This window comes from Plectrocnemia conspersa, unplaced genomic scaffold, assembly GCF_051122295.1.
Source record: "Plectrocnemia conspersa isolate PC_06_02 unplaced genomic scaffold, ASM5112229v1 ptg000011l, whole genome shotgun sequence".
NCBI classification, from domain to species: Eukaryota; Metazoa; Arthropoda; class Insecta; order Trichoptera; family Polycentropodidae; genus Plectrocnemia; species Plectrocnemia conspersa.
This window is the reverse complement of record NW_028277175.1, coordinates 26,052,354-26,068,566: the sequence shown is the minus strand read 5'-3', so window position 1 is coordinate 26,068,566 and position 16,213 is coordinate 26,052,354. Positions and strand designations below refer to the sequence as shown.

General features: G+C 27.5%; 2 protein-coding genes across 4 annotated transcripts in view; one reads left to right on the top strand and one right to left on the bottom strand.

Moving 5' to 3' along the window:
- The window catches only part of LOC148230094 (DNA oxidative demethylase ALKBH2-like), a 171,934-nt gene that overhangs the window by 32,125 nt on the left and 123,596 nt on the right, over positions 1 to 16,213 (top strand). The gene's annotated exons all lie outside the window — the stretch shown is intronic.
- On the bottom strand, positions 7,300 to 9,422 carry LOC148230097 (uncharacterized). 2 transcript variants are annotated; one of them, XM_088196433.1, is made up of 3 exons: positions 9,214 to 9,422; positions 7,909 to 8,056; positions 7,300 to 7,683 (listed from the first exon to the last, which is right to left on the bottom strand). In XM_088196433.1, the coding sequence occupies exons 2-3, from the start codon at positions 8,050 to 8,052 to the stop codon at positions 7,540 to 7,542; spliced, it is 288 nt and encodes a 95-aa protein (XP_088052559.1). In that variant the 5' UTR covers positions 8,053 to 8,056; positions 9,214 to 9,422; the 3' UTR covers positions 7,300 to 7,539. The 2 variants fall into 2 exon arrangements, with proteins under 2 accessions (XP_088052559.1, XP_088052558.1); XM_088196432.1 differs by lacking the exon at positions 9,214 to 9,422 and adding an exon at positions 9,145 to 9,202.

The following is a 16,213-nucleotide window of genomic DNA, read 5'->3' as shown; positions in this document are numbered from 1 at the left end:
GCGTACATATGCTCCTTCAAACTATTAAGTTGATGTGTTGTCAAGTGATTTTCGTAGATATCAAACTGTCCGTTAATAAATTTAATCCTCAAAGATTCATTTAAACGCATAAGGATGATTTTTTCGGTAATAAACTAAGGCTTTTTTTAGCTCTTGAAGTTCTGATGTTTTGAACTTCAAAGAGAACGTTCAAGTATGAATGACAGTAGAAGTGTCAGAGTCAAGTATCTTGCTACCATTTCTGTATTTATACATATGGCCCCTTTCGGCGGAACGGCCAATTACAAAAGGGTGGTGAGTTTTTTAAACAAATTGCTGCTAGCTGCGTTTTTCAAAATGTTTGCGAATGATACATTTTATCTCTTTAATTAATAGCAATTACTTTAACTTCAAAAAAAGTTTTCTCACGACCGTGAGAAAACCAGATTATATTGATTATATCCAATTTAATCCAAAAAGTTCCTTTTTTGGCGTTTAAAACTAATCTTTGTATATCACATGCTGACTGGCTTTGTCCAATAGGCTTAACGATTCAATAGCATACTATCCAGATTCTCATTTATCCCGATTTATGCGGTATGTAAATAAAAAAAATTAAATATATTTTTTTATAATATATTATTATTTAATGCTAAAGTAGTCCTACTTAAAAACATTGGACACAGTCTCATGACACACTGCATCTATATTTTATTTTAGCAGCAAATAAAAATATACATATAACAAACAGCTGTACATAACATCTCACGAGTTTAAAAATTCATACAAATTTTCTCATATATAATCAATAGTTGCTACAGATTTTTTTTAATTAAGGCATGTTGATAATTTTAATAATGCCCATCTTAAACATATACAATTGTTAATTTATGGTTATTTATTTTACTCAATTTTTTATGTTACATAAATAATATTAACGGCGCGTGTAGAACAATATTCCAGACAAAAAACTGTTTTTTATATTTTTTTACTTATTCATAATTTTCAAAATAATAAAAAATGTTTATTAATTAAATATATAATATTTTTTTCAGTGGTTCTCAAATAATATTATATTTTTTCAAATTATTGTAATTATATATAAAATAATTAAATTATTTTTTTAATTTTATAAAAAAAATCTATTATATTTTTGTGTACTAATATTTTGTACTATCAATACAAGTTGTGCAAAGCTTTTAAAAATTTATCGCAATGGTGCGAGGTAGCGACCTTGCTCCAGCGCAGTGGTCGGGAGTGGATTTATTGCAACAAACATATTTATTATTCGTTATCGAAGAGATTTGCTCTAATTACAACAATTAGTTGCGTTATAAAATTATTTAGGAGTTATTAGGTAATAATATAAAAGTATGACGAATCTCTTTATAATTAAATCTCACATTAAATTAATTTATTCAGTTATTAAACCATATTTGCCATTTAAACGATACAGTAATTCAATGTGAATAAAAAATTAAAAATAAATAAATATTTATATAATTAAATGGTTTTTAAAAAATATATTATAAATACAAATAAATTGTATACTTAATTATTGCTTCTTTAGAATTATCGCAAATCTCTAGCTTATTTATATTTATTAAAAATATATATTTCTTTGATATATTATTTATAAGTAATAAAATTATATATTTAAAATTCGTTGTAAATTGTATTTATATTGTATTGTTGATACAATACATATTAATATAAATTATAATGCATAGTAGCGACATCTTTATGTAACTGTATTCGTTCTTGTTTATATTTTTTACATTTTCTTCGAACCAAACAGATGTCAGAAATTCACGATTCTTCGAATCGTTCGATCCTGATTTATGATCTAACATCAAGTTACCATAAATTCTCATTTTCCCACGAGCTTTTTATAGCGATTGGGAAGAGCGACTGGTTTGTAATGTTGTGTGCTTTCTCAATTAGTTGTCGAAGCAGTTCCACAATATTATTTATTTTTCTTAATAGGAATTAGAATTAGGCTCTTTTTAAATACGACGAGGTCGCTATGTTTTGAAATTATGATTTATAGTACTTTTAATTGGGTAAAACCAATTTTTTAACGATTTTAACGTTTTGCGCAATAGAGCTGATTTGGAATCTCTTCTCACACACGATCTCGTTTGTCAACGGTAAATTATAATCACTTCGTAACACAGCAAGACCGATTACGAAATTGGAGAACCTTTCCAAAGCCATCTTTTGAATTTACGTCACGTAACAGATCGATTGCTGTCGATCTAGTGATCAATAAGTGCTTTCGTCACTTTCGCTCCTGAAGTATGCGCCTTTGAGCTATCCCTCTTCAATTGTTTTGCAATTCGACGTAACAACGAATCAATGGTTCTTAAATTTGACCTTCAAATATTGCATAAATATAATAAAAACAATATTTAATGATATTAAATTGTATCTGTCGTTTGAAACAATAGGATTATGATGATATTTAACTATCGATATGTGATGTTATTAATTATGTGCATAATATATAAGAATGTACAATGGAACAATTATTTGTTTCTAACGCCAGTTGTTATTTTATTTACATGGTTAGAATATATTAAAATTATATATATAAATAATTCGTTGGCTTAATAATTTTGTATTGTAATAATATTGATGGATTAAAAATTGATTATTATTTGTTTTTTTACCATGCTTTATTAACTGAAAAAATTAATTATTCATTAAATTGTGTTTACTAGAAATCTTTCGCACGTAAAAAATCCATAGATCAAATTCTGTTATTTATATATTTTTTTAGTGAGTCAAATATTTTGATAATAATTATACAACTATTTTTAAAAAAAATTTCAACTTATAAATAAGTAAGATTTTACAATATAGTTTCCATTTATTTAATACATGTTAGATATAATATAAACTAACCTTTTATTACAATAATAAAATATATTATATAAAGACAAAATTAATTGTTTTTTTCTTATTAATTTTAAATTACGTTACAAATTATAATAACAAAATTTTATTGTTTAAGGATCATAACTAATTTTCCAACTATTGTTTTTACCTTTGAATTCATTATTAATAATAACAGTGCAAGACATTGCATTGTCATTCAACAATAGAATTTTTCTATGGAATTTCTATACTGCTCCCTTTTATATTTATTTATTTATTATCTTTTTTAAGACATATGTACATTTTTAAAGTTAGGTTCATATTAATTCACACATAAATAAAATACATATAATTTTTAGAAATAAATATTGTATAATCTTATATTACTACTGTTTCCAATTAAATTTTTAACATCAAAATAGAAAAACGGATCAATATATTTTTGATGGCAGCTGGATAAATATTATTTATGTATCAACTGTGAAGCTTTCACTGGAACATAACATGCGTAAACCCAATGCGTTACAAGTTCAACACAATGTACAACTTAGTAAGTAGTGAGACACCAGACAGTCAGTGACATCTATTTTATTAATTATAACTAGATTTTATTTAATTACTCATCTCGATATTTATATGTGAGATTAGTAAAATCAATAAAAACATACGCCGTGATGATCGATCTAAATTATAATTACATATGATTTTCCAGATACGATACAAATTTAAAAACACTAGGGATTCGATGTCAGGTTTTTTAGACAATAGCCATCAACTTACATTAGCTTTTAGTCGAATACCTAAATTTACTGTTACTAATTACATTCGTTGAATATTTTCTCCCATATCTAATATTTTTAAACGTTCAAAAAGCAATAAAGTTAACAATAATTGCAAACAAATTTTAACACAAACGGAACCGCAATATGTCCTTTAAAATTTAATAGTAGAGACATCTTCAAGTGAAATACTAGATAGAGAGAATTTTTTGATGAAACTTTTGAATAAAATAGTCCTTTGTGGTGTTATTTATTTATTAATTTTAATGAAATTAAAACGTCACGTAGGTAAAAAACAATCATAAATTATTGAAATAAAATAATACAAATCTCTCGACAGTTAAACAAACGTTTATTAAAAGAGTGAAGATTTATTATATGGCTTATTTGCCAATGCTGATTGCAAAGAACATATAAAAGGGTTTGCAATAAGTCTGAAAAATTATTTGTATTAAATTAATACAATTGTTAACTTAAAGATTACGCTTAATGCATCATTGTAGTATTACAATATATAAAAAATAAAAATGAAAAAATCGTAAAATATAAAAATGAAATACAAGCCGGACCAGCTTCTCTTAGCTGACATTAAATCGATGAATTGTCAATGCCAGCGTTTTAAGAAGCTGGATGACGCGGAGGTCCTGGCTCTAGTGGGTACAGGGACGTCATTTCAACTTTTTCCAGGAAGCGAGTGGAGCATATCTAAACAGAATTTTGACTAACAGGAGAGCGCAGAAAACAATTATCCCTTCTTAAAAGTCAAAAATCCACGTCAAAATAATAAAATCTGTCCCTTTGAATAATGTTTATTATAAAAATACTACCAATAAAGTGTATGCCTTTGAAGGCAATGTTCCACTCCTTTTATTTCTTGTATAATATGTATAAAAAAGGATTTACCTGAAATATATCAGTATATAGGTACATCTGAAACAACTGTAGTTTAGTTCAGATTCATTATTTGAGGTCAATTTTTATTTTTTTTATAAATATATTATTGCTATAATTTTTACAATCGGGCCCCTCAAGGGGAACATACTCTGGGAATTTGTCTCCTTCTCCCCCCTTCTCGGCAGGCCTGTTTCTACGATCTAGGTTAAAACATTTTTTCGATTCTCTCTACACGTAAACAACGTCTGCGAAAAATCTTCCTAGATGTTTTTAGCTACACGAGGAAAGCGTCATAGTTTGACGATTCCACAGTTATTTTTACGACACTTGAATCGAGATCTATATTATCCTAATCGAAAAAGTTCAGAAAAGGTTCTTAAGATACCTTTATAAGAGCATAAATGGTTATTATCCGATTTTGTATTACTCGTAAAAAGTTATGTATCGTTGAGCATTTCTTCAAATTGATAATCAAACTATTCTTGAGGAAGTTTTGTGTTCCGGAACGTCTTCGAGAATCAAGATCACGTCCTCTTTTGATGTCCAGTAGAACAAGGACGTCTCGTCTATTTCTGTCACCATCCGGTGATGCGCTATTTAATGTCAGCAACGAGGAGCTGGTTCGGGGTATTTTACTATGTATTATTTTTAATCTTGTGTTACATTTTTTGTGTATTGTAATAATACTATGTATTGTTTTTGACGATCGTAATGCATTGGTGTAATGATCATAATTTATTTTAAATAAATTAATAATCTAGTTTTAAAATGAAATTCTAAAAATGTATAAGCTCAAAAAAGTCGTACACCACTTTTTATATAAAATCCTGGAGAAAAATATTGTTATAAAATATATTGCACCTCACAAATAATAATGAATTACTATTATTTGTGAAAATATGCAAAATAATTCAATTAATTTTGACGCAATAAATTTTATTAAATATTAAAATTTATTAAGTATTTTTATCTTTATTTAAAAAAAAAAATTCAATGCATTCGAATACACTTTTTAAGTAAAAAAATATTATAACCACTTAATAATTTATGTGTTTCACTAATTACAATCAAAGTCGTACGTACCTCAAGAAGGATTGTTAGAATAATATATGTATTTAAAAACCATTGATATATTTTATACTCTACTTAAATAAAAATGTAATTAGGAGACAAACGGTAAAATTATACCACAAGGGTCTAAATTGGGACCATTGTTATTTGTTTTGTATATTAATGATATAGTTAATAACGTGAAAAAATGTAAAATTCATCTATTTGCGGATGACACATTAATGTATTGCATAGGTGATAACATTAAAGAAATTGTAAATAATTTAAATAATGAATTAAGTATATTAGAAATATGGTTAAAGAATAATGTACTTAAATTAAATGAGAATAAAACTAAATGTATGTTTATTAATTATAAAAATGTTTTAGATAATAGTACCAAAATAGTAATAAATAACTCTAGTATAGAAATAGTGGATAATATAAAATATTTAGGAGTAATTGTTGATACAAAATTAAATTTTAAAGAACATTGTAATTACATATTAAAAAAAATTAGTAGAAAAATAGGTTTATTATCTAGATTAAGAAATATATTAAGTATAAATACAAAAAAAATAATTTACAATAGTATAATATTGCCCCATTTTAATTATTGTGCAACACTATTAAATATGTTAAATAAATTAGATAAACAAATGTTGCAAAAATTACAAAATAGGGCAATGAGAGTAATCTTAAATAAAAATAGATTAACTAGTTGTAAAAGTATGATTGATAGATTAGAATGGTTGAATGTTCAAGAAATATTGAGTATGAATGTTTTAGTATTTATATATAAGTTAGAAAATAATATGTTACCAAAATATTTTAATAAGTATTTAATAAGAAATAAAGATGTACATAAATATAATACTAGAAATAGAGAAAATTTAAAGATAATTAAGTATAAGAAAACGAGTACGGCTAGGGGAATTATGTACGGAGGTTTTGATTTATATAATAGTCTTCCAAGAGAAATCCGAAACAGCAAAAATATAACGGGTTTCATAAATGGAATAAAAAAACACCTTCGTACATATAGAAATAAATTATAATATTAAGACTTTATTATTGTATATTTTTATTTTTTCTTTTTGTTATGTATTTTTTATATATTTTTATATATGTTTACTAAATTTGTTAGATGTAAAGATTAGCTATTAAGCTAAATAAATTAATAAAATAAAATAAATAAATAATAATTAAAGGAGAGATACAATACCGCTTATATTTCATTGATTGCGTGTTCGCAAAGTAATCAGTTTCATTGACTATTTATTTTATTTGTCATCTTTGTACATCGTCGCCGAATTGCATCATAAATTGCACCTTATTCGAAAACACATTGAGAAACACTGTCAATTATATTGAACCATCGTCATTGCGTTTATAAAACAACTTTCACCTGCGGTCACTCGTCTCGAATATTGCTTGCTTCTTCCCCTCTGCGTGAATCCAATTATTGCACTGAACAAAACAAACTTTTGCCAAGAATCGTGACGATCAACTCTGGGTCAAAGAAGTATACCGAATACGAATGCAAATTCGGCAAAAAACATGTGCTAAACGCTTGAAAACGATTTTTATACGCAGATAATTGAGGTCGATCTTTCAAAGAATTGTTTGACGTTACATATATTCTAGGAGACCTTGTCAACATTGACCGTGTAAAATTTTACTGCGAATACATTAGAATACATTAAAAAGACAATCATTGTAAAAAAATATATATATTTTATTCGCGGAAAGTAGAAAACATTAAAAATTACATAAAAAAGACATAGGAAACGACCTGATTTTTGGTAAGGTCATAAACAACAATCAAGTAGATGGTGTGTGCGCATGTTGCGTATGATACGCAATATAAACTATTACCGGTTTGTACATTTTCAACATGAGAAATGTAAAGGTACTATCGTGACACTTATCGCTCTCTATGATAAAAAAAAAATGATTAATTGCGGCCGACTTGATCTATCTGTCCCTGAAGATTGTTGATCACTTCTTGGGGCACTTGATCACCGAGAATCTCGAAAAGGTTGATGCGCTGGTTACCGGGGATGGACTCGTAAGCGGCTAGTTCTATGCCTTCTTGCACCTAAAACAATAGTCATGATATATTTATAAAAAAAGTGAAAACTGAATCAAGGAAGTGATCTTGTTCAGATGAGACATTATCGAAATTCAAAAACAACTTTCACTGTATAACAATTTAAACATATGATTCTAAGAATATGTGTAAAGTGAACGTAGATTGTTAATAATACACTGAGAGTGAAAGCTCGTTTTGCGAATCTTTTGCATGTATCATATATTTATATACCCTTTGGATCTCAGCATCTTTCGGGATCAACAGAGTGCTTTGGGCTTGCTTGATGGCTTCGTTAGAAAAAGCAGCTCCTTCCCGCTGAGGAAAAGCCACAGCCATTCCAATCGTCACGAACAATAGGCTGATAAGGAACTTCATTTTGCTGCAATAAAATATTATTATTAGACTAATCGTATTCAAGAATGCCGGTTATCGGTTAACGGTTGGCATCTGCTTTTGGAGTGACCTAGAGTCTCAAAAGTGACATTACGAGCACACAGAACGGTCTTGACCAAAGATTACGACATTACCGGTCTAGAGAGACTCCTGCTGATCTCAGCCGAGTGAGATTAGTAGCTCTTTACCTTCACTTGAATCTTTAACCTTTCACTTTTTCAATGTACGTGTGTGTTAAATAAGAAAAAATCTATAAAAAAATTGAAATATACTTTTCGCATAAATAGATTCTCTGATGTTATTCAATCAGTATTACTACTCAAATTATAATTTATCCTAGAATCAGTTTCAATGAAAAAGGTCTGAAAAACTTACATAGCATATTTATTATTAATTTTTGGTTGATTATAATTTATATTTAACAATAATCATTGACTTTCATTGATACGATTATTTATTATTACTATTGAAAAATTAAGAAATCTGTCTTTATTTAACTAAAACATATTTATATTTATTTTAAGTACTAATCATATTTATCTAATCTATTTAGTGATTGAATGAATAAAGTACTTAAATAAAGGTTATAAATTTATTTAAATATAACGAGATTCGATTTATATTCTTATAAATATATAACACAATAAATAAATCATTATAGAAAATAATATTATATTAATTTTATTAATAGCAATAAATAAAAAATATATTTATAACATAAGTTTATGTTATTATAAACTGAACTAGTATTTTAAGTTACTGATTGTATTATAAGCTATAATTGTTTTATGTTATTTTAATTGTTTTGCTACTGCCTATATTTTAAAACTGATATATTTAATACATAATCATAAAATATTATGTATGTTTAATTCTTCACTCTTTCATTTTCAGATTCCGTGTATTGCAAAACACGTTCTCTTTCTTTTTTAAAGTGATTTTTGATCATTGGAGAGATTTATTTACACAACTACAATTATTTTTTGATTAAAAATGAAGCTGTTAGAATTTTTATAATGAAGACAATGATATGTATTTTTAATTTTAAATGTTTTGTTTTGGGTTTAAAGTGACCTTGTCAATATTCTAAGATGCCTATTGTTTATATTGTTTAGTCTAACGGATGAGTCCGTGTCCACTCACCTGTCCGGGGTCACCACTTAACGTGCTAATGGCGGCGCCTCACGGGGGCCCCGCTCTTATAGGAGCCAGCGGAGGGGCCCCACTCGGCCCCGAAGAAATGACGGCCCTGTACCTCCTCCCGCACCAACTTTCTCTCCGATGATCAGGCGGGCTTCTTCGAGACAGTTGTTCTATGTCACACGTCGAAAACAGAATCGCTCTTCGATACTGATAACGACAGAGATCGCCAATAAAGTTCTATTTAAAAATATGTACAACACATAAGATACTCAAACTTCATTAATATGATCCACTAAAAAAAATCACATTTAAAAAGCAAGAAATACATTTTTTTGCCATAAATATTTTTAATTTCAAGCGGAAAATATATGTTAATGAAATGACAACCGTCACTCTTAAAAGTAATATGAATTTCGGAGAATGTTAGAGACTCTTAAAACATACAATATGTCATTAATTTAATAGTAGAGACATCTTCAAGTGAAATACTAGATAGAGAGTAGTTTTTGATGAAACTTTTAATTAAAATAGTCCTTTGTGATGTTATTTATTTATTAATTTTAATTAAATTAAAACGTCACGTAGGTAAAAAACAATCATAAATTATTGAAATAAAATAATACGAATCTCTCGACAGTTAAATGAACGTTTATTAAATTTGCCAAAGCTGATTGCAGAGAACATATAAAAGGGTTTGCAATAAGTCTGAAAAATATTTGTATTAAATTAATACAATTGTGAACTTAATGCATCATTGAAGTATTACAATATATAAAAAATAAAAATGAAAGAAATTGTAAAATATAAAAATTAAATACAAACCGGACCAGCTCCTCGTAGCTGACATTAAATCGATTAATTGTCAATGTCAGCGTTTTAAGGATCTGGATGGCGCAGAGGTCCTGGCTCTAGTGGGCATCAGGGTACAGGGACGTCATTTCAACTTTTTCTAGGAAGGGAGTGGAGCATATCTAAACCTAATTTTGACCAACAGGAGAGCGCAAAAAACAATTATCCCTTCTCAGAAGTCAAAAATCCACGTCAAAAGCAATAAAATCGTGTCGGCATCGTCGCAGTGGGAACGACACGATTTTATTGCTTTTGACGTGAATTTTTGCCTTCTGAGAAGTGATAATTGTTTTTGCGCTCTCCTATTGACCAAAATTCGGTTTGAATATACTTTGATGAGCCCTTTTATATTAAAAGTCCATAGTATTATCGATAAGGATAGCTATTAATTTTTTTATACATAGTTTAATATAAAAATGAAGACAAACTATGGAGCAATATGTGAGATGCGATGTCTGTCTGTGCTTATTCTTCCGCTTACTTTGCCTCCTGAGAGATGAATTGGCTAAGTTTGTATTTTGGACTTGTTAATACTATAATTAGCTTTAAAATTTTCATTAAGTTAGGCTTGGGTTTGAACAGCAAATGGACGTTTCGCAACTATAAAATTGAGTATCATAGACTTTTTAGAGCTGCATATTAGCGCTTATTAGTTAAATTATATTTTCGCTAGTAGATATATATATCTACTGGTGAAAATGTATTTAGACGATCAGTAGCGATTACTTTTGATGTGGACTTTTGACTTCTGAGAAGTAATAATTGTTTTTGCGCTCTCTTATTGATTAAAATTCGGTTTGAATATACTTTGACCTTTTACTCTCATATCATAAGTCTTTATCTGAAAAGATATTTAATAAAAACATTCCTAGGTAATAATTACTGTTCAATCAATGTTTAATGTATGGGGTCCATACAAACAATAATTTGACGTCATACATCATGGTCATCATAGAGCTTTTGAATATGTATGATAAACAGTCAAAATCTTTGTTGGCCAGTAGTGTAGTTATTGGTAAATAATAATTATTAATTACCATCATAATCGTTTAACTTATTGAATTTTATAAAATATGAAGTGTGAATTACTGATCAGTGAGGCGTCAAAAAAAATGCCTAATTTATTATTACATACTTTTTGATCAGGGATAGTTTTTAAAATCAGCAGAATTAAGATATTATTTTTATAATGGATAAGTAGTTTTAATTTTATATTATCTTACTCACTTTTCATAGTCTTTGATGCTTTGTTTATGATCTATGATTGTATGTTAAAATAATTTATATTTTTTTAATTAAAAAACATTTTATTTTCTGTATTTATTTTTACATTACATTAAATTCAGTTTATTATTGGGTCAAGTACGAAATATTGACGTGTGAATAGAATTAGAATCATTAAAAAAGTGCTTTGTGGAATTAAAACTGGTTTTATATGTGTAGTTATAACCTGTATTTAAGATACATAAAAATTATATTTTTCTTGTTATATTATTGTATTAGTTACTGACCGTCTAATATATTAAACTGACCATTTGAAACAGTTACTGACGGTTTATTCTTAAATTTAACATTTAAATAATTTATATCTATAATAAAAGTTCTATGAATTTATAAACATTGACAAAGAAGTCAATTCCGAAACGGTATATATTTACCTTAAAGATACAGTATGTCATTTTTTATAATATATATATTACAATATCCATTTTTATTATTAGAAATTAAACTCGTTTTTATAGAATTAATATTTTATAAGATAAAATGTATATACAGAGTTTATGATACTAAATATTTATTACAGTATTTATATTATATTTATTGATTCAAAAGTATTATAATGTAATATTATAATTTCAATAAAAATTGAGAGTGGTTTTAGATTGGTTCCATATGTATTTATATTAAATTATAATATAGCGAAATGTAGTAAAATAAAAATATTTCCATCTATTCAACGTTTTTTTAACTTGTATCGAAGTTTAACACAACATTTAATTAATTCGTCGGATTATATATTATATGCATACGTATATTCGAAATTGGAAATTTCTCATATGCTAAATTGCACTATTGGCATTTTAATGTTTGCACCTTTTTTTTCCTCTGTATATTCTTTAGAAACTGACTTAATTTTGATTTTTCCTAATATTCTATTCATAAACCTGCAATGTTAATGGTTCATTGAGTAATCGACGATAACTTTTCGCACACAACAATGACAGAGAAGTACTAAATTTTTTAACCGATCGTTAAAAACCAATTGCAAATCGCACTTTCGACTAACGACTCTTGCATAAATGCTTCTCTCAAACGATTATATTATTTTCCTTTCTCGATAAGTCATCTGTGGTTTTCGAGTCCTGATGGTTCAGAGATTCCGGTATTTTTTTTCTTTAATTAAATTTGCATAGAAGTAAACTATTCTAATTATGCAAACGGCAGCTTCATTCTAGGTCGCATTAATAAATTACTAATCTATTTAGATATAAATCTACATAGGAAGCTCGAATTTCTTCTGGCTCTCGCTTCGCATAAAAACTATTCATGCGGCGAATGTAAATATTGAGAGAAGAAAAAGTCCATCTTAATTAATAAATAAAGAAGAAATGTATTTTTTTTTATTTAATTAATTATAATATATCATTTTAGAAACTCATAGTTCAGATGTAAAAAAGTATAACGTACATTTTTTATTTAGAATTTGTTATATAAATATATTATACAAGTCTTCCTTAATTGAAACTATGCATACGCAACTATTTAGTAACTTACATTAAATTTGTGCAATACTAATGATTGGCAAAAGCGTTTTTTCATGTTTAAATGACACAAAGTATAACTTATTTTAGTTTAGATTATAGAAGCTGGAGCTAACTCCTACTAACGAAATGGTGTTCCTGATTTTGCTTGTATTACCCTGAAGGTCCAGGCTCAAACTGGATCATATGTGTCGATTTGGCGTGAGCTTTACTGTTAGCAAGTTCAGGGTTGTATTCTGCTGTATTTTCAAGTCGGAAGTGAGGTGCAACTTATGAAGACGCAGAAGTCAAGTCGGGAGTGAGACGACATTTTAATTTTTACAGAGAAATGGTAAGAGATCATAATTCTTTTACTTTTCGTCGATGACCTTTTATGATGAGATTTTATGTAAAATATTTAATTTTTTGTTGCAAATCTATGTTCGTGGTTATCTGCTACTTAGCTTAAAAATATCTTTCCATGACCTATTCTATTGAAAAAACACCACTTAAATTTGAATATATGTAGGTTTAGTATTTCAATAGGACTACGGATTTCATCAGCATATATAAAATATATGCAATAAAACCTCTAAGATGTTGGGATTTGTATAATGTAGTCTGTTCATCTTTTAGTGCGCAGTGCCCTTCTCTGGTCTGGTTGTCAAATAATGCAATCGTCTCTCTTAAGTAATTAAAACATTTCTTTAATACCGCTTTATCAAGAAATTGTAATATTATCTATTTTGATTCCCCACAAAATTGCTACAGTATATTAATAAAAAATTGTAACCTATTTTTTATATTACCCTATGATTATTAATTAAAGTAATAATACAATTGCTTTCCTAATATATAAAATACATAAGATATTTCTAAATAAGAAATCCTTATTTTTAACATAATATTTTTTCACATATTAATATCAATGCCGCAACAAAAAATTACTACACCTTTTTAATATTTATTCCCTATCATCTGTAGCTTTAATTGAATTTATATTTATCTAAAAAGCTTGCCGCCATCGCGGCCTTTAGACCAAACAGCGCAATTAGAACTATCCTTAATATATGCTTGTCTAGAAGCTGCAAGTCATTCAGAATAATTTACAATATAATTTTTTATATTTATCTTCATAAAAGTTGATAATAAGCAACATATACCATCGTTATTTTTATACCAGAAAATATTATAAAATTTTTCGTGTAACTGCCAAAGCACACATTTTGATGCTCCAAAATCTCTACCAAATTTATAGTAATTAATCTGTTTCTTCTTTATCTCATTCAAATTGTGGTGGCGAACCATGAAGACGCGTGATGTGATTGTATAATATATTTATTGCTGTATACCGACGCACGAATTAATGACCAATCGAGGAATCGGCAATAGCTGATTGGTGGTCGTAAAAGTTGCAACCAAATCCAAAGAGTCATAAAGATCTCGCAATCTCATGCCGAACTTTCTGCATCGACGTCCTAAGTAGCTTCAATCCCAAAGCCAGGATCGTCCGTTGGCGTTGATGTATTCACACGTCCTCAGCTTGAAGGTATCACTCTGAAGAAGCGAGAAGAGTTGTGCTCCATTAGGTTGATACCGAATAAGCTGACTCTTGAGGTCGGTCGAGAAGAAGATTATTGTCTCATCAACCGACTGAGCTAAATATATTATTAATAGTTTCGATCTAACAATATATGTGTAGAAGCAATAATCTTCACAGTTTGTAAGGCTCGCAATCAGTGATTTTATACAGAAAATCCGAACTAAAAGTTCATTATATAAAGAATTAAGGATTATGATAATAGCGGGGTTTTCAAAATTAATATTACCGTGAGGAAAAACTGTCAATACCGCTATTGAAATTATTATTATTATTTTATTAATTTGTAAGAAAAAAAAGAGCATAAAAATAATGTCTATCTATTCGAAGTCGATCCGAATATTGTTGAATGTTGATGAAATGCTTGTAAATTATGTGAAAAAATAATGTGAAGAGTCGGAACATTTTTCTTGAATATATTGAATAAATCTGTAGTAACTATATTTTTTAAAACAAAATAAACAAGTAGCTTGAACTTCGACTAAATCCATCTAACTATTCTTATATAAGAAGCGTTTACACAATTTTACTTACATTCAGGTACTTCTAAAAATACTATGACGTCTTCATATTATTTTTTTAAATAAAATGAACAAGCAAATCAAATTTCGAATTAAGTTGCCGACATGTATGAACAATTATTCGTCTGTCTGTTAATGCATATTTTGTTTCAAAAAAATAAGAAGCTTTTAAAAAATCTTCCTTACATTCAGGTACTTCTAAAAATACTTTATACGCTGAACCTTTATTATGTTATATTCGAGTAATAATAATAATCAATAAGACAACTGTGTCCAAAAATTATTTTGTCACATTTCCTCAATTTTAATCATTTACTATATTGTCGGAAAAATATTTTTGAAAATACATAATAATTCATAACCAATTATTTAATTTAGTAAATACTTACTTTTAGGTAATTATTATGTCTGGGTAAATTACTTAGTTGGTACAGATTTACCCCGTTGTAACGTATTAGACTTACGCATATTATTGTTAATATTATTGCCCAATCTCATTTTTTTCGATTTTGCTTTCTTAATAAGTAAGATTTACATTCTAAATTTTATTGTGTTCTCAAAATTTTAGCTCTCTTGTAAGGTAGAAGATTTTAAATCTCGAATTTTATATTTAATTATTCCGAGATTAAAATTAGACTTTATTTTTCTTTTTGGGGTGAAATACTTGATTCAGATATATTTTATTTAATTTTACTCAGAAAGACAATAATTTTTACTTGTATGGTTATCTTCTTGTCACACATGATTTAGCAGGTGCGCTTGTAGACGAAGGGTCAATTTGATTTGGGAGTATTTGATTAAAGATGGTTATAATATCATATTTATAAACAGTGATTGACAATTTTATGTAGACATATGTTTTTAGATTTATTTATTATAGTGAAATAGACGTCTTATAAAAAAATGTATTTGAATTTAACTGTTAGTATTTACGTATATTTAATTAATAAATAAATTATAGTTATATTGAAATAAATGTTACATTGTACGATATAAACGTGTATGGATTGAAAAAGTGACGTCACTCGCCTGCAAGCTGAAACGGAGTGTTGCCTTTGATGCTTCGTCTCCGTCGAAACATTACACTTTCTATGTACATGTAATTCTTATAGTCAGGTAATAAAAGATATATTTAAATAAAATTTCATATATTTATTAATAAATGTAAAAACAAAACTACAACAATTTTACAATGATAATTTTGTTGGAAATACTGAAATATTGTGCTAAATTACATTATTCATCATTTTTTATCTATAACGATAACATATTTAAAAATTATCAATAAT

What these genes read in the sequence shown, in the direction of transcription:
- LOC148230097 (XM_088196433.1), bottom strand. Translation starts at nt 8,052, where the DNA reads ATGAAGTTCCTTATCAGCCTATTGTTCGTGACGATTGGAATGGCTGTG. An exon ending in AAGATGCTGAGATCCAAAGG is followed by an intron (nt 7,684 to 7,908) that starts GTATATAAATAT and finishes CTATTGTTTTAG; the next exon opens with GTGCAAGAAGGCATAGAACT.